General features: G+C 37.9%; 1 protein-coding gene across 2 annotated transcripts in view; it reads left to right on the forward strand.

Annotated features, from left to right (window-relative positions):
• EEA1 (early endosome antigen 1) overlaps positions 1–19,729 on the forward strand; it is a 125,703-nt gene that overhangs the window by 66,057 nt on the left and 39,917 nt on the right. For both annotated transcript variants that reach the window (XM_047788299.1, XM_047788300.1), the window contains 4 exons: positions 3,492–3,608; positions 9,777–10,115; positions 15,775–15,924; positions 17,340–17,459. In XM_047788299.1, coding sequence (XP_047644255.1) covers positions 3,492–3,608; positions 9,777–10,115; positions 15,775–15,924; positions 17,340–17,459 — 726 coding nt within the window. The remainder of the gene's footprint in view (positions 1–3,491; positions 3,609–9,776; positions 10,116–15,774; positions 15,925–17,339; positions 17,460–19,729) is intronic.

Below are 19,729 nucleotides of genomic sequence, written 5' to 3' on the forward strand. Positions count from 1 at the left end.
GACAATAATTATAGTCCTAAAGCACCAGCATGATGTTATCTTTTCTTAATTATTTTGTAATTTAAAGTTTTTAATAAAAATCTGATGTATTTGATAACATGGGCTCAAGGAAATTCACCTATTTTATAGGGTCTTATGTACTGTTTCCATGGGTATAAATCTCTGTTAACTTCTTGGAGATAGCATAATTCATCCTTTTAGCGAGTATTTTTTGAATGCCTGAGTATCCACACCGATTTTGCATGTGGGGAATACCACAGTGAATAAGTTAGCATGCCTGCTGTTATAAAGCTTATATCCCTTTGTGGACGCCAAGCCACATGTAAGTAGACCAAATCATAATAGAAAGTTAGTTAGTGCTAAGTGTCGTGAGAAAGACAAAGCAGGGCATAGACAGTAGGAGGGCTGGCAGTAATGTGGGACGCTTTTAGATAGACTGACCAGGGAAAGGTATCATCAGAGAGGATACATGGCAGAAGAAGGAAGTAAGCAAGAAGCAGGGTGAAGAACTGGAAAGTGCAAGTGCGAAGCCATCTAGGCGCAGATGAGCTTGGCCTGTTAACTGGTGAGGAACGTCAGTGTGGCTCAGAGAGCCTTCTTTGTTTGAATTTCACCCGTAGTGATATCTCAATAGTGAATGTTTTTATTTCCTTTGAAATTTTGTCTTTCTTGAGTCTTTGTTTTTCTTAAATAGAAACATAATACAAGATCATTGTAAAAAATTAAAAGGACTCAACTCACAATGTGCAATAGAGAAGGTAGACGTTTCCTGTGATTCACTCTTCTTCCTCCCCTTCACTGTAACTAAAATGTACTTTTCCATGTAGACTCTTGCTACATCTTTCTTTTCTTCCACCTTGAGTACATTTTAAAAATTTAAATGTTTCTCTTTATATATTTAAAAATTCTAGTTTAAAATATACATATTTAGTGTACAAAGGGTACATTATAAAATTATACGAACATATCTAAAAGCTGTAAGATACAGGAAGGTAATTTTGGATGTATTTACTTTATATTTTGTTTCTTTTGCATGTGTCAGCAAGATAGATGTCATACATGTCTCATGGCATCTTATATGTAGAATCGAGGTATTTTAATGAAATAAACTAAAAATGTGCATTTTAGTAAATACTGTTACTGATTTCTGCTCATTGTGTGTGAGATACTCTAGTAATTTCTTTGATAAGGTATTTACATGTAGGGATTGTTTTTTTTTTTTTTTGGTCTTTTTTAGTGCCGCATCTGTGGCACATGGAAGTTCCCAGGCTAGGGGTTGATTCGAAGCAGTAGCTGCTGGCCTACACCGTAGCCACAACAATGCCAGGTCTGAGCTGTGTCTGTGACCTATGCCACAGCTCACAGCAGTGCCAGATCCTTAACTCACTGAGTGAGACCAGGTATTGAACCCGTGTCCTCATGATACTAGTGGGGTTCATTACCCCAAGTCATGATGGGAACTCCTACAAGTAGGGATTTAAATATGGTAATTTTTTTGTGTGATAAATAGGCATTTATGCTATGTAATTAAAACAAGGTAATTTAAAATAACTGGATTGCTCCTAATATTTTTATTAATATCCATAATGTTGCTAATGGAAAATGATTCTGAGATTTTAAGTTGTTAGATGAAGCAATTTTAAATAAACTCCCAATGTCTAAATCCTTGTCAAGATTACATGACCAGATTAAGACAGAAGGTATTAGGATATACTTTTAACTTGAACACAATTAAAAATACATAAACATTTAAACATTTCCTTCTTTGAAGTATATTATATATATTTTTTATATACATGTTTTCCTTAAAAGGTCAGGCCATGAACACATGTCAGAAAAGATACCATTTCCCCCCTGCCAATTTTTTTTTTTTTTTTAATGGCCACACCCATGGCATATAGACGTTCCTAGGCCAGGAATTGAATCTGAGCCACAGCTGCAGCAACGTGGGATCCTTAACCCACTGTGCTGGGGAGGGGATCCAACCCGCGCTGCCACAGAGGCAACACTGGATCCTTAACCCACTGCATCACAGCAGGAACTCCCCCCAAAACATTTTTGAAACCTCTTTTTATTGACTTTAAATCAGTTTGGAAAACACTCAAAAAATTAGTTTCATTAATAAGTCTAAATGTTGGCATTCAGTTCAGTTACCTTATTTACTAGTTTGTGTATAAAACTTTATCCATTTACAGTGGATTTGGTTTTATCACCAGAGAATCCTTTAAAATAAAAGTGCCACACATACTGAAAGAGTTTCCAAAATAAGTTGGTGAAAATCTCTTGGCATTATTGTCACAATAAATTAGTAGTCTTCTAAGGTGTCTCTCTTGAAAATGAAAATACTCATTTGTAATATATGATACAGTAACTACTGATGTAGTTATATATTTTAAAAATTTTTAAAATGTATCATATCCATATTATAATGTTTATTTACTAGTGAAGAATGTAGACAATGAAAGTAATTGTAACTTTAGAAATGTAAAGAAGTAAAGACAATAAGCAGTATTAGAAATACAAATTTCTTTCGTTAACATCACTTTCAGGAGATCATAACTTAGTCTCTCTCTCTAGTGGTTGAAGGTTTCATGTATAGGAAGTTTGTATTTTCAGGATCTTTGTTTATCTTTCTCTTATTTATTAAATGATTTAACCATTGCTTTAATAATAGACATTCATTTTCATTTAAAAATATTAAATGTGAACTATTTACATATTAAGTATTAAAGCAAATTAATTTGTGGATTTTATCTATGATCAGATTATTGAAACTATATTTAACTTCTGTTTGATAACTTATTTGGAGAGATACTATCAAAAAGATGGTTTATCACTTTCAAGGGTAAACCATGAATTTAACATAGTTTTGAAGTAAAAAGAAAGGCTGTGCTATAGAAATTGAAAATGTAGGCATTGCTTGCATGTTCTCTTTAAATTCAAGAGGATTGAAATATAGAATTTAAAGTCGAATTCAAGTTTGCAGTTTGATGCTTACTTCAGATACATAGGATATCAATTTTTCATGTATTAAGTAAGTGAAGTTGTACATTTTATTTTTTATTTTAACTTTAATTTTATTTTTTTGCTTTTTGGGCCATACCCGCGGCATGTGGAGGTTCCCAGTCTAGGGGTCTAATCAGAGCTACAGCTGCCAGTCTACCACAGCCACAGCAACGCTGGATCCTTAAGCCGCTGAGCAAGGCCAGGGATCAAACCCACATCCTCATAGTTCCTAGTCAGGTTTGTTAACCACTGAGCCATGAAGGGAACTCCAAGTTTTATATTTTAGATAAATTTTAAAAATTAATTTTTAGCCAAAAAAGATGTGGGGTGGCAGTAGGGGTGGTAAGATAAAGAACCAAGTTGAATCTTCTAAGGATTATTTCAATTTAATAACGATAGAAATCTATGTAATCTTAAAACCTTTGGATGCTTCTATTTCCTTTTTTATTTTAATGTGCTCTAATTTTTTTTTTTTTTCTTTTTAGGCCACGATAAGCCAGCTGAGGAGTGAACTTGCCAAAGGCCCCCAGGAAGTTGCTGTATATGTGCAGGAATTACAAAAACTTAAAAGTTCAGTTAATGAATTAACACAAAAAAATCAGGTGAGAATTTAAAAACTACATATAATGTTGAATTGATTTTATATATCTTAAGTTTTAATCTTGTGTTATTTATATATTGTCACAGTATAGTATGATTTATTGTGTTTGTGGCTTTTTTTTTTATTGTTATGTGCGTTCATGTTGTTGTGCATCCAATCTCCAGAACTCTTTTTATTTTGCAAAACTAAAACTCTATGCTCATTAAACAACTCCCCATTCATTGACTCCCTAACCACAAACCCCTTCTAGTTTCTACATCTAGGAATTTACTATTCTAAGTCAGTCATGTAAGTGGAATCATATAGTATTTATCTTTTTGTGGTTTGTGTGTGTGTGTGTGTGTGTTGTGTTTTTTAAGGGCCACACGTGCGGCGTATGGAGAGTCCCTGGCTAGGAGTTGAATTGGAGCTGCAGCTGCCAGCCTACACCATAGCCATAGCAACACCAGATCTGAGCCATGTCTGTGACCTACATCACAACTCACAGCAACGCTGCATCCTTAACCTACTGAGTAGGGTCAGGGATTGAACCTGAGTCCGCATGGATACTGGTTAAATTTGCTTCTGTTGAGCCATGAGGGAAACTCCAGGACTTATCTTTTTGTGTTTGGCTTACTCACAAAGGACATGTCCAAAAGGTTTGTCCATGTTGTAGCATGTGTCAGAATTTCCTACTTTTTTAAGGCTAAATAATGCTACACTGTATGTATATGTCATATTATCTACTCATCTGTTGCTTCCTTCTTTTGGCTGTTTCTATTGTGAATAGTGGCGCTTTGAACATGGATATACAAATATCTATTTGAGACCCTGCTTTCAGTTTTTTGGGCATACGCCCAGAAGTGGGACTGCTGGAGCAAATGATATTTCTGTTTTCAATTTTTTGAGGAAATCACCATACTGTTTTCCATAGTGGCTGCATCCTTTTAGTTTCCCATCAACAGAGCATAAGAATTCAATAGTGTCTTCACATCCCTGCCAAATTTGTTATTTTCTGTTTTTTGTTTGTTTGTTTGTTTTTTTAATAGTAGCCATCCCAGTGCATGTTAAGGTGGTATCTCATCATGGTTGATTTGCATTTCCCTAATGATTAGGATGTTGAGTATCTTTCCATATGCTTCTTGGCTATATAATTTTAATTGGGTTGTTTGTGTATTTGTTGTTGAGTTGTAGGAATTCTTTATATGTTTTTGATAATAACCCCTTTTCCCATATATGACTTGTAAATATTTTCTCTCATTGCTTAGGTTGCCTTTTTACTCTGTTGATTATATCTTTTTGTAGAGGAAAAACACTCCTGTGTGACTCCTCTCCTCTCTGTAGTGCACTAAAGTTTCACTTCTGATATCAGATGTGTGGGTGTTCCATATATCAACAGTTCTGTAACACCAGCTGGGGCTCCTACAGTTTAACTCAATTCTTACACTGTTTACCTGAAGCCAGCATCAGATTTCATGGATTAAGGGTACAGTCCCTCAAGACTGTGCCTGAGCACCCTTACCCCCAACCCAACACATACACATCCCAATGCAGACACCAATTGAAAGTCCAGCTTGTTGCTTATATGTCTAACCAACTGGCTATAAATGGGAGGTTCCCAATCCTCTGCCTCTGGTTTAATTAATTTGCTAGAGTGACTCACACAACTTGGCAAAGTGTTTTCCTTACTAGATTACTCATTTATATAAATGACTGTAACTTAAGAACAGCTAGATGGGAGAGATGCACTGGACAAGGTATGTGGGAAAGGGTTTGAAACTTCCTTTGGGTGCTCTCTACCTGTTTACTAAGTCAGGATCTCTCAAAACCCTTTTCTGGAGTTCCTGTTGTGGCGCAGTGGTTAACGAATCTGACTAGGAACCATGAGGTTGCGGGTTCGGTCCCTGCCCTTGCTCAGTGGGTTAACGATCTGGCATTGCCATGAGCTGTGGTGTAGGTTGCAGACGCGGCTCGGATCCCGCGTTGCTGTGGCTCTGGCGTAGGCCGGTGGCTCCAGCTCCAATTCAACCCCTAGCCTGGGAACCTCCATATGCCACAGGAGTGGCCCAAGAAATAGCAACAACAACAACAAAAAGACAAAAGACAAACAAACAAACAAACAAAACCAAAAAAACCGTTTTCTTCCTTACATGGGTGTAATTGATTAAATCATGGACCACTGGTGATTAATTCAACCTTTAGCCCTTCTTCCCTCCCTGGAGCTTGGGGTGAGACTGACAGTTCCAACCCTTTCTTCAGGGATGGTTCCTCATAATTTGGGCTTGCTAAGAAAATCACCTCATTAATATAAACTTAGGGGCGGCTGAAAGGGGCTTGTTTGGATAAAGGATATCTTTATGGTGTTTGTCACATAGGAAATTCCCAGGGTTTTAGGAGCCTGGTTCCAGAAGTGGGGATCAGACCAAATGGGTATTGCACAGTATCACACCTTTGATGCGTGGTAGTTTTAAATTTGACATAATGCAGTTTATCTGTTCTTACTTTTGATGATTTTGTGTTTGGTGTCATATCTAGGAAATTATTGCCAAATTCAGTGTCATGAAGCTTTTCAGCTACATTTTCTTCTAATAGTTTTATTGTTTTAGCTTCTAGGTTTAGGTCTTTGATCCATTTTGAGTTAATTTTTTTATAGTGTAAGGTAAGGATCCAATTTCATTATTTTGCATTTGGAAATCCAGTTTTCCCAGCACAATTTGTTAAAGGACTGTCCTTTCCCTATTGAATGGTCTTGGCACCCTTGCCGAAAAATCATTTGACTATTTATGGGCTCTCTGTTTTTATTCTGTTATCTTTAAAGATGAGCAACAGGTAATACTTAGTTTTGGGGTAGGGCAGGTATTGATACTAATACCTTTTTTCGTGTCTTTACTTCTTTGGTGGTAGAGGAGTAGGGAGTTACTAAATGTTTTTACTCAAAAGTATGGTGAATTTCTTGACTTTTTGCTTTTAATAACTTGAGCCTAATATTTTGGTGAAGTGTAACAACAACAACAAAAAATCAGGGCAGAAAATAACATGTTCGAAAGGGGAAAAAGAGGTGAGAATACTTGGCTGTGAACAGTAAGCCTCCTGCCAGAGCCAGGTGAATGAGCTTGGGAGCACATCTTCCAACTCTTTTCAGGTCTTCCAACTCTGGTCCATAGTTTGCTACAATATTTTGAGAGGCCCTGAGGTAGAACCATTCAGCCAAGCCGTTTCTGGATTCCTGACCCTCAAAAGCTGTGTAAGATAATAGTTATAATTTGAAGCTGCTAAATTTTAGGGTAATTTATTGCTTACACCCTTGGCTAGTAGTTTTCAAATTTCTTGATCTCAGGATTACTTTATGTTCTCAAAACTGTCATTAACCCCAAAGAGGTTTTATTTTGGGGGGTTATATGTGTGGATAATTACATTAGAAATAGAAACAAATTAAAAATCTATTTGTTAATTTACTTAAAAACATAGCCATCAAATATTAACATACATACCATTTCTTAGAAAAATGACTATTTTCCAAAACAGAAAACAGTGGTAGTGGTTTACATTTTTGCAAACCTTCTTAGTAGCTAGCTTAATATAGGACAGATGGATTATCATATCTGCTTTTACATTTAGTATGTTGTGATATGATTGAAGTGTATGAAGAAAATTTAGTCTCACACAGTTACGTAGTGGGAAAAGGGAGAATGCTGTCTTAACATTTTTTTAGATAATTGTAGCTTGTGTTTATTTGATATTATACTGAAACTAGATAAGGTATAGTTTCTCAAAAGTGACAGTGTACAGTCTGAAACTGTATCAATGCAGTTTGTAACATTAGAATTCTTCCCTCTATCTTGCCTTGTGAGTGGAGCTCTCCTGTGCATAGTTTTCTAACATCATGCATTAGTCACGTGGAAAATATTGGTTGACTGAGTTATGCCAATTTTTTTTTTTTTTTTTGTCTTTTTGCCATTTCTAGGGCCGCACCCGCGGCATATGGATGTTCACAGGTTAGGGGTTGAATCAGAGCTGTAGCTGCCAGCCTACACTGGAGCCACAGCAACACGGGATCCAAGCTGCGTCTGCCACCTACACCACAGCTCATGGCAATGCCAGATCCTTAACCCACTGAGCAAGGCCAAGGATCGAATCTGCAGCCTCATGGTTCCTGGTCGGATTCGTTAACCACTGAGCCATGATGGGAACTCTGTTGATTTTTAATATTGACACATTTCATTGTATAATATGAAATAAATCACATTTGTGGAGTTCCCATTGTGCGCAGTGGTTAATGAATCTGACTAGGAACCATGAGGTTGCGGGTTCGGTCCCTGCCCTTGCTCAGTGGATTAACGATCCGGCGTTGCCATGAGCTGTGGTGTGGGCTGCAGATGTGGCTTGGATCCCACGTTGCCGTGGCTCTGGCGTTGGCCAGTGGCTGTAGCTCTGATTGGACCCCTAGCCTGGGAACCTCCATATGCCGTGGGAGCGGCCCAAGAAATAGCAAAAAAGACAAAAAAATAAATAAATCACATTTGTTAATATAAACCATTAATGTCAGAATAAGCTTTAAGTATGAGGACGTGTCAAGCTTCTGGTGGTAAATACAAGTTTTCCAAAATTCTAAACTTCATTTGGAAGCTTGAATTTTATCATTGGCAGTAAATACTATCAGCTCTATTCTTTGAAGTGACAGTTTCTCTTCCTACCCAAGTCTGAATAATTATTGTTTGTCTGTCATTCTTTATCATAAAAACTGGTGTTTCATGGAAAAATCAGCTAGCTTAGTCTATAATTAAATCACATAAATGCTCTTCTATGTAACAGTTATATTATTTGGTGTACAGCAGAAGTGATCTATATATGCTTCCTATTTTTTCACAGTTTTTTTTCTTACTATTTCAAATACTATAGCTGTGAACACCCACATACAAACTTCATGCATTTGTGTAAGAATTTCTCTGTTATGTACTCTCATGTGAAATTGCTGCATTGTGGGCTACATACATGCTCAAATTTACTAGGTGATCCCAAACTATTTTCCAAAGAAATCATACCAGTTTACTGTTGTCCATTTCTTATCACCTCTTGGTTCTGACTGGCTTTTATTTAATTAAATTAATTACTTAATGTCATTTTAGGGTCGCACCTGTGACATATGGAGGTTCCCCGCTAGGGGTCGAATCGGAGCTGTAGCTGCTGGCCTATGCCACAGGCACAGCAACTTGGGATCCAAGCCACGTCTGCGACCTACAGCACAGCTCATGGCAATGCCAGATCCTTAACGCACTGAGTAAGGCCAGGTACTGAAGCTGCGTCTTCATGCATGGATGCTAGTCAGATTCGTTTCTGCTGAGCCACAACGGGAACTCGCCTGACTGGCTTTTAAAATTTACTCTTTTTTATGGCTTATGAAAACCTCTGTACCTCCTACCCCACTTTTTCCCCCTCCTGTCAAACTATATGTAGAAAACCACCACATACACTTTAATCTTTGTATCTCAGTTTGATTTTTAATTTCTTTGATATCAGAGTTGTCCTCTTAGAAATTGACCAGATGTATAAATACAGTGGATCTTTATGATCAGCGTAATTTATTATGTATTTCTTTTTTTTTTTGTCTTTTGTCCTTTTAGGGCTGCACCCACGGCATATAGAGGTTCCCAGGCTAGGGGTCCAATCAGAGCTGTCAGCCTATGCCGCAGCCACAGCAACGCCAGATCTGAGCCAGGTCTGCGACCTACACCATAGCTCACGGCAGTGCCGTATCCTTAATCCGCTGAGCAAGGCCGTGGATCGAACCCGCAACCTCATGGTTCCTAGTTGGATTTGTTAACCACTGAGCCATGACGGGAACTCCTAAAATAATTTTTGATGATAGGTAGTTTTAATTTTTAATTCTAATAGGAGGAGGTTATAGATGTGTTGCACACTCTAAAGAATCTAGTCAGTCGATTTTAGTGTTTTCATTTTGTGTCAAAATTTTATAGGTAGTTCTTAAATTACATTAGTAGAGCTTAGTCAAGTGGACCGATAATAAAACCATTTAGTATTTAATAATTTAATTCTTCTTGTTTACAATATTTTCACTCTTTTTACAGTATTGACTAAAACATTTAATAGAAATGATATCACTGTGAAGATTGATTAATTAGAGTAATTAAAATATTAGGAAAGGAAGTAAATTGTTAAATTGATATTTCAGAACTTGACTGAAAAGTTGCAGAAGAAAGAACTAGACTATACTCAGTTAGAGGAGAAACATAATGAAGAATGTGTGAGTAAGAAGAGTATACAAGCAAGCCTTCACCAAAAAGACCTAGATTGTCAACAGCTTCAGTCAAGGTTATCTGCATCTGAAACTTCACTGCAGAGAATACAGGCAGAATTGGGTGAGAAGGGAGAAGCTACTCAAAAGCTCAAAGAAGAATTATCAGAAGTGGAGACCAAGCACCAGCATCTCAAGGCAGAGTTTAAACAGCTACAACAACAGAGAGAAGAGAAGGAGCAGCATGGGTTACAACTCCAAAGTGAAATTAATCAAGTAAGAGCTGTTATTTTTATTTATTGTAATTCCCCCTGTGGTTTCTTCTTAGTGTGTTTGATGGTTGTTTGATGATAATATAGTCCATTAAAAAAATTAACTCTTAACTTTCATGACCTGTAGTATTGAGTCAAATCTTATTTTTTAAATTTCAGTTTCCTTTAAAATGAATATTGTGGAGTATTTATGAATTAATACATGTAAGTTCCTTAACGTAGTACTGGGCACATGGTAGGTTCTCAGTAGGTATTAGCTATTTAAATAATTCAAATGGTTGATAATTTTTTTAAAAGTCTGAATCTTTTTTATTTTCTCGTTACTGAAATTTCAAATTATTATTATTATTATTATTATTATTATTTTTGCTTTTTAGGGCCACACCTGCAGCATATGGAGGTTCCCAGGCTAGCACAGCTGACGGCCTACACCGCAGCCATAGCAACGCAGGATCCCACCCTCGTCTGTGACCTACATCACAGCTCACGGCAACACCAGATCCTTAACCCGCTGAGCGAGGCCACGGATCAAACCTGCAACCTCAGGGTTTCTGGTCGGATTCGTTTCCGCTGCATCATGACGGGAACTCCATCAAAATATAAGTACTATTAAGCCAATAATAGAAAAATTAGATTTTTTTTTCTTTTTATTTTCTTAGGTCCTCACCTGCAGCATAACAAAGCTCCCACATTAGGGGTCGAATCAGAGCTGTAGCTGCTGGCAAACACTACAGCCACACCAATACAGGATCCTTGCTGCATCTGCGACCTACACCACAGCAGTGCTGGATCCTTAACCCACTGAGCAAGGCCAGGGATCGAACCCCTCATTCTCATGGATACTAGTTGGGTTCTTTAGCACTGAGCCACAATGGGAACTCCCTAAAAATTAGATATTTTAAAAGAAGAAAACAAATTAGTCCTAACAACTATTTTTTATAGATAAATAATACCTATCGGATGAAGTTTAATCGAAATTTTGACTTTCCCACTAACTCAAATTTTCTTTTTTCTTTTTTTTTTTGTGCTGTACCCATGGCATATGGAAGTTTCCAGGCTAGTGGCTGAATCAGAGCTGCAGCTGGCAGACTACACCACAGCTACAGCAATGCCAGATCCAAGCTGTGTCTGACCTATACCACTGCTCATGGCAACGCCGGATCTTTAACTCATTGGGTGAAGCCAGGGATGGAACCCTCATCCTCATGGGTACTAGTTGGTTTCCTTACCACTGAGCCATGATGGAAACTCCAACACTAACTCAATTTTTGAATTCTGTATTGTAGTTATTTTTATAGGTAACATTAAAAGTGGTAGAAAAATGGTAGTTTGAGGGAGACTGAAGTCCTCAGCCACTTTTCTGATAATGTTCAACTCTCTTCTCTTAAAGATCAGTGACGCTTGCTTTGTGGCATGACTCCTCTGTCTTCTTAGCTTGAGATATTCTCCCTATTTTTCTTCTCCTTGTAAATATTAGTTACTTTACCTGTCACTTTCCCAGATATATTTTTCTGCATATTGCCACTTCTTGTTCCCACCTCCTCCAGAGATTTCTTAAGCAGGTACACATCTTGATTGCTTGCGTAACTATGGTATGGTATATTATCGTAACTTCTGTATCTTTCTTCACTAGACTCTGAACTCTGTGGGTGCAGAGACCATGTCTTTACTCAGTTTTTATCCCAGCTCTCTGGCATTTTGCTTGTTGATTAGCAAATGTTTTAGTGAGTAAGTAAGTGAATGAATAAATGTAGGCATTCACAATGGAAGGAAACAGAGGCTCGGGGATATCTGTGAATAACTTAAATATAACTTAGATACTTGACTTTCAGTTCAGATAAACAAATTGGGCATTTATGGTTTCTAAAAGATACCATGCCTTATTTATTAGGAAATACAGAGATGAAAAAGGAAACAGTACCTACCTTAAATAATTATGTAAATCTTGGAATTCCTGTCGTGGCTCAGCGGTTAACGAACATGGCTGGCATCCATGAGGTTGCGGGTTCGATCCCTGGCCTTGCTCAGTGGGTTAAGGATCTGGTGTTGACGTGAGCTGTGGTGTGGGTCGCAGATGCGGCTCGGATCCCTCATTGCTGTGGCCCTGGCGTAGGCTTGCAGCTACAGCTCCGATTGGACCCCTAGCCTGGGAACCTCCATATGCCGTGGGTGCAGCCCTACAAAGAGAGAATGACAAAAAAAAATTATGTAAATCTCGTTGAGGATGAGGCAGGTACTATCCTCTACCAAAGAATATGATAACTATAATATTATGAGCTTACTGTGGGAATTTGGAAAAGTTCCTCTCCTGTTTTCTTACCCCCCGCCATAGTACTTCATATTGTATAATTATTTTATTCTGTTATGTGATGAAGAAAAACTGTGAGCGGGAGGTGGTGCTTGAAATTGTGATTATTGGGTGGGTTTTGACAGGTACCAGCTTGAAGGCATGAGGGTCTTGAGGCAGCATAGTAAACTAGGGCAAGAGAGTGTTACGAGGAGTATTCTAAGAAGATGTTCTGATAGGGTATGTATAATGGCACTGGACTATTTTGATTGCAAAGAGCATTTAGTACTGTATTATGTAGGATCTTGTGTAGCAGGCTGAGGAGTTTGGGTTTCATTTGGTTGTCAGTAGGTGTAGAGGCATCAGGAATTTTTGAGAACCTAATCAGTATTTTTATACAAAGAAAAATGCACACATAATATTTTGGTTTAGTCACAATTCTGTACAAAGTGAGAAGGTCATACTGAAGGCCTTGAAGTGATACCACTCACCTTCTTCCCGTCAGCATGCTGTGCTGTCTGCAGGCTGCTGTTCACGGATGACTCAAATCTGTCCCCTTCCTTTCACCAGTGCTGCTGCCACCCTTAATCTAAGCTGCTGCCATTGCTTACCTGGGCTACTGCATTAGCTTTTTACAAGTTTTCTTCTAGGGACTTCCTTAGTCTATTCTCCATAAAGAAGCCAGAAGCATCATTTTAAAAATGTGAAGGATTGTCAATTTATTCCTCGGCCTAACACCCTTTGGTGGCTTTGAATTGAATCCAGCTGTCTTACTTGGTCATGTAAACATCTGCATGTAGCATGGCCCACACTATGTATTCAAGCTCATCTCTCACCATGGGAAACCTTGCTGACTGCCTTTCAGTTCTCCACACACACTAATACTTCGCAGTGCTTTCCTGCCTTTTACTTGGCCTGTGTTTTTTTTTTCTTTTCTTTTTTTTTCTTAGTGTGCTGTTGACTTCACTTCTTCATAAGGCTTACTCCGGTGTTGTTTCCTCAATAAAGCCTTCCAGGACCACTTTATTTATTTATTTTAGGGCCACACCTGTGACATGTGGAGGTTCCCAGGCTAGGGGTCAAATCAGAGCTACAGCTGCCAGCCTACGCCACAGCCACAGCCACAGCAACGCGGGGTCCAAGCCATGTCTGAGACCTACACCACAGCTCATAGCAACACGGGATCCTTAATCCACTCAGCAAGGCTAGGGATCTAACCTGCATCCTCACGGATCCTAGTCAGGTTCCTTAACCGCTGAGCCACAAAGGGAACTCCTAAAGTGTTACTTTTTGGCAAGTGATTACTGAACTTTCCTGAAGTTAAGGTCATCTGATTCTTGATATGAAAATATGGCTTTCTGGGCTTCAGCTCAAATGTACTAAATCTAAACTTCTAGGGGAGAAGTCTGATGATTATCTCTGTGTTAATAATGATATTGGGAGAGTCTTATCCAGTAAAATCAGGAACTAAATGGGTAATGCCTGTTTACAACAGATTAAGTACTTAGATGCTTGAAATATGAGTTTACTTTGAAGGCTTTTGAAGGCTTTCATATGTTTCAGGATTGGGTCCAGTTCTCATAGTGAGAAGAAGAGGGTTCGGGTAGCTATTACAGTGCTTATTTGCTGTATTGTAAGAAGAAGAAGAGAAAGGAGAGATTTATCAGCATGCTGGCTAAGGACAAGAGTAAAATTAATGCCTTCTCTTTGTTACTGATTGCTGTTTTAGCTAGATGAAAGTATGTTTTACTTTAGAAATACACTTTAGTTTTCTTTATTGAGGATAGGGTATATTTTGATAGCCACAAGTTGTTTCATAGCACAAGAAAATAGTAGGTGCCCACTTTTCTGATATAGCTTTATTTTTCCTTGCCAGCTATGAATTTCTGTGGAGACATATGCAGGTATAGAGCATGTGAGTGTATATATGACACAAAGGCTGTAGATTCTTAGTATTTTCAGATTTAACGTGAATAGTTTTGATTGAAAACAATTGCAGAGTGCCCATTACTAATATTCAGTTTTGCTGAGGTATGTACTGAGATTCGATTTAATGTGTTAAGAGGCTGGAGTGTAGAAGCACTCTCAGTGTGTAAGCCTTGCCGAATGTCTTGCATTCTTATCTCCATGCCTCTCTTTTTTATTCTACACTCCCAGCACTTGTGCAGTAATTCTTCTAAAATTAATATAGACGTTCCTGCTGTGGCACAGTGGGTTAAGAATATGACTTCAGTGGTTTAGGTCACTGCAGATGTGCGGGTTTGATCCCTGGTCCAGTGCAGTGGGTTAAAGGATCTGGTGTTGCCAGCTGCAGCTTGGACTCAGTCCTTGGCCTGGGAGCTTCCATATGCCATGGGTGCAGCCATAAAAAAATATATAGATATGTAAATAAATAAAATTAATATTACCTTAAAAAACTTTTTTTAAATAGAACCACCACTGGTCAATCCCACAGGAGAAATTGGCTATAATTTCTGGTAGTTTCAGAGAAAATTAGGAATTTGAGAAAGTGATAGTTCTTAGTGCCAAGACAAATTTCTCCTTTAGTTTTAGCTAGCTAGCAATTTTAAAGTTAATGAATGAGAATCACCTAATATTTTAAGAAAACATTCTTTCCTCTGTCTTATTTAGAAATTGTGTGCCATTTCAAGGACTTGGAATGCTTTGTGCTCTATTCATTATCCAAATGTAAAAAGTCAGCGGTGGTAGTTCATAACTTGGAAAAACAAAAAGAACCACTGGAATTAAAAAAAACCTACAATGGAGGTAGTTTCTGTTGTGGCTCAGTGGTAATGAATCCATCTACTATCCATGAGGATGCTGCGTTCAATCCCTGGCCTCGCTCAGTGGATTAAAGATCCAGTGTTGCCATAAACTGTGGTGTAGGTTGCAGACACGGCTTGGATCTGGTGTTGCTGTGGCTGTGGTATAGGCCAGCAGCTGCAGCTCTGATTCAACCCCTAGCCTGGGAGATCCATATGCTGTGGGTGTGGCCCTAAAAAGTAAAAAACTGACACAAAACCTAAAATGGAGTAGGTCTGAGTGTGCCTTAAGTGTCTTAGTTTTTAAGTTTCATTTTATTGAGTTCCTTAAGTGATTACAACACTTACATCTTAACAAGAGCTTCAAGTTCACTTTTTTTTTTTAAAAGGGAGCAAAAGCCCTGAAAACTGATGTTTGATTACAGCTTTATGTAATTCATCATCAGTTATATGATTAAAAAATTCAGTTGGATTTCAGATTCCTCCAAAGTATCATGAAAATTAATATGTTTATATTGGTGAAAAATAAAACACTGGAAAGTAGGTGGTGGTATTAATGGTGGTGAGTATACGTGTGTTTATACATATGTACGTACTTTTTTCCTTTTCTGAAGTTACATAGCAAACTTCTGGAGACAGAGCGCCAACTAGGGGAAGCTCATGGTAGACTGAAAGAACAGAGACAGCTTTCAAGTGAAAAGTTGATGGATAAAGAACAACAAGTGGCTGATCTACAACTCAAACTTTCTCGTTTAGAAGAAGAAGTAAGTTTGTATTTTAAATGAGTTTTTTTGAGTACATGTATTGATAGATTTGAGGCATCTTAAATATTGTTGTGTTCAGTCTTTATTTTCAAGAGCTTAGTTGGGTTTTTAAAAAACATTAAGTTGTGTCTTTTATTTCTCCCCAATAATAACATCCTACTTATTAACTACATTAAGTCATTTTGTTGTGTTTGTATTCCTTAAAGTTGTCATCGAAAATTACAAAGAGGGGAGTTCCCATCTTGGCTCAGTGGAAACGAATCCGACTAGGAGCCATGAGGTTGTGGGTTCAATCCCTGGCCTTGCTCAGTGGGTTCAGGATCCAGTGTTGCCATGAGCTGTGGTGTAGGTCACAGATGCGGCTCGGATCTGGTGTTGCTGTGGCTGTGGCGTAGGCCGCCAGCTGTAGCTCAATTGGACCCCTAGCCTGGGAACCTCCATACGCCGTGGGTGTGGCCCTAAAAAAAAAAAAAAAAGAAAGAAAATTACAAAAAGGACTACTCTTAACCTTTAGGCAGGAAAAATTCTGAGGGTGAACCTATCAGGCTGCTTAAGAAGAGTCTTCTGGAGTTCCCATCGTGGCACAGTGGTTAACGAATCCGACTAGGAACCATGAGGTTGCGGGTTCGATCCCTGCCCTTGCTCAGCGGTGTTGCCGTGAGCTGGGGTGTAGGTTGCAGATGTGGCTCGGATCCCGCGTTGCTGTGGCTCTGGCGTAGGCCGGTGGCTACAGCTCCGATTGGACCCCTAGCCTGGGAACCTCCATATGCCGTGAGAGCAAAAAGACAAAAAAAAAAAAAAAAAAAAGAAGAGTCTTCTCACCCAGGAAGGAAATATCCTATCCCAGTAATAGAAAACCAAAGTGAAGTTTCTAATGAAACTGAAAAATGAACAGTTGGGGAGGGCATTGATGACATGTAGTTGGTGCATATGAACTTTGAGTTTGCATTTAAGGATTTTTTTTTTTTTTTTAAATTAAGCATGAGATTGAATGCTATCCTAATTTAAGCTGAGTTGCTAAAAATGGTAACTATTATTTGGTTAAACTCAAAGTTATCCATATCAGATTGTCTTTTATTAGAAGTAAAACAAATATTGCTACTGTTATTTAGATTATTGTTACAACAATATATATATAATGAATTCCTTGATCATATTCGTACATAAAAACAGTAATAAACTACATGCTAATCTGGAGAAAAGAATTTTATTCTTCTCAGGATAATCTATACCTCAGGAATAATTTCTTAATCATGAGATTAAGATTTTATGAGTAATGAGATGTTGCTTTTAAAGTTGATTTCATCTATTGTCTGAATTTAGTTTTCTCTTCAGATGTGAGAATTTCGAGATTCGAGGTGATGTCAGATATTTACAAGTGATAGCATTATGCCTTTGTCAACTTTTTTTTTAAGCTGAAGGAAAAAGTAGCAAATTCCACAGAATTGCAGCATCAGTTAGATAAAACAAAGCAACAGCATCAAGAACAACAAGCTCTTCAGCAAAGCACTACATCAAAACTTCGAGAAGCTCAGGTAAATTCTATTTGAATTTTTATCCTTTTAAACAAAAATTAACCAAATAATTATCCTTCTGTTGTGGTGAAATTAGTTAATGCAGAGTACTTGATTATGAAAGGTTTTGATAATTTTCATTATCTGGAAAATTAGAAAATATTTTTCTTTTGGTTACTATGTTGAAATTTTTCTCTAAAACATTAAATATTTATTATAAATAGGTTTATTTCCTATTATAAATTTACTTATATAAAATTTAAATTTATTAAATCTCTTTAAACAGATTTATTAAATTTCTTTAAAATATTTAAATTCTTATTTATACATAATAAATTGTTATTTATTAAAAATACCTTTTTGAAAAATTGAAAATGTAGATAAAATTTCTTGGTTTAGTTAGCAAAAAATAACATTTCCTTCATTAGAACTTACTGTTTATTAGTTATGTCCTTCCCTGCTTTAGAACTATCATGTGAACACTGGAATTGTAGGTTTAGAAAATGTAAGAGATTGAGTTAAATTTGTATCGATTCTACAGTATAGCTCAGATGATTGAAAGAAGTTAAATTTTTGTTTCGTTACAGTAGGGGTAAGGTGGTACCCAAATGTTTAAAATGAATTTGACCTTAGCATTCATTTACTCCTTCAGTCTTTCATTAATTCATTGAATATTATTGAACACCATGTGTCAGGCACTGCGGTAAGCACAGAAAACTGAGCTGCGTAAGATGTCGTGCCTGCCGTCTAGGCAGGGCAGTCTAATGACGTGCACACAGAAGCAGTACGGGAGTGTAGGGAAGTAGTAAGTAATGTGCCTCTCTTTCGCTTCTGAGTTTGGATAGTGGCATGACAGTCAGATGGATAGAGATCAGAATATTCACTTATTTGCTCTTTGATTCATTCAGTCCAACAAATAGATATTACTGTCTACTCTCAGCCAAGGAAATGATTTTGTGTATATGACCTCAGAGACAGCAGACAAAAATGTCTGTAGTGAAGAAGGCAAACAATAGCCCAGGTAAACAGGCAAAATGTATAGTGTGTCAGATGGCCATAAATGCTATGGAAGTGAAAAAAGGGAAGAGGAACTCTCTGGGGAAATGGAGGTGGGACTGCAGTGATAGGATTGCCTGGGAAGGCCTCTCTAAGAAGATGAAAGGCCTGAAGGAAAGGAGGGTGTGAGCCAAGTGGAGATCAGAAGAGCGTCAGTTTATTAACAGGCCCTGAGGCAGGAGCTTGTCTAAGGAACATCAGGAATCCAGTGCATGGAGTGAGAGAGATGAGAGAGGTAGAAGTGGCGCAGAGATCACAAGGGATCAGAACATGTTGAACCGCACAGTTGTAATTTTAAGGATTTTACTGTGGATGAGATGAGAAATCTTTGGAGGGTTCTGAGCAGTGGAATAGCATGATCTGACTTGTAATTTCACAGGATTCCTCTGGCTCTTGTATTGAGAGTAGACTGTAGGGGCACATGAGTAGAATCAAAGAAATTAACTAAGAGACTACTATAGTAATCCAGACAAGAAATGATATGGCCTGGATAAGAGTGGAAACGATACAGGTAGTGGGAAATGGTCAGATTCTAAATATACTTGAAAGGTAAAGCTGACAGATTTACTGATAGATTGATATGGGGTATTGACAGAGAAGTCAAGGATGATTCCAAGGATTTCCATTTGAGTGGTCAGAAGGCTGGAGATCAGGCAAGATGAAGACTGGGAATTCTATTGGATTTGGCAACATGAGGTCATGGATGACATTGATAAGAGCAGTTTTTAAAGAGAAGGAGGGGCAAAAGCCTGTTGGAGAGCGTCAGAGAAAATGGGAGGAGAAAAGTTTGATACAACGAATATAGATAACTCTAGTTTTACCATAAAGAGTAGCAAAGAAAAGTGTATGTGAAGCTGAGGCAGAGGATTTGGCACTGGTCTGCAGTCAAGGGGTCTTTGTCATAATGTACCCCAGAATGAAATTTATTCGTTCAGTCAAAGACCAACCTGGAAATGACAGCCTTTTACTTTCTGTTAGGCAGGTTGTCTCGTAAACTAAAGGGAGAGTGAAGGGCTGAGTTAGACAGTCTTAGCTCTTTGTTCCCACCTTTCCAAAGAATTAAGTTCTTATTCCCCGGGGAGGAATAAGAAAAGGATGGCACAGAGGCCAGGCGAAGTCTCTAATTATGAAATATCCTAAAAACTAATTAGAGAAATGCAGTGAGTTTAGTTCCAGATGTGCATATGTGCATACAATTATTATGATAGCATAGAGGATGGTTCTTTAACTCAGAA

The sequence above is a fragment of the Phacochoerus africanus genome, chromosome 7 (genome assembly GCF_016906955.1).
Source record: "Phacochoerus africanus isolate WHEZ1 chromosome 7, ROS_Pafr_v1, whole genome shotgun sequence".
Taxonomy (NCBI): domain Eukaryota; kingdom Metazoa; phylum Chordata; class Mammalia; order Artiodactyla; family Suidae; genus Phacochoerus; species Phacochoerus africanus.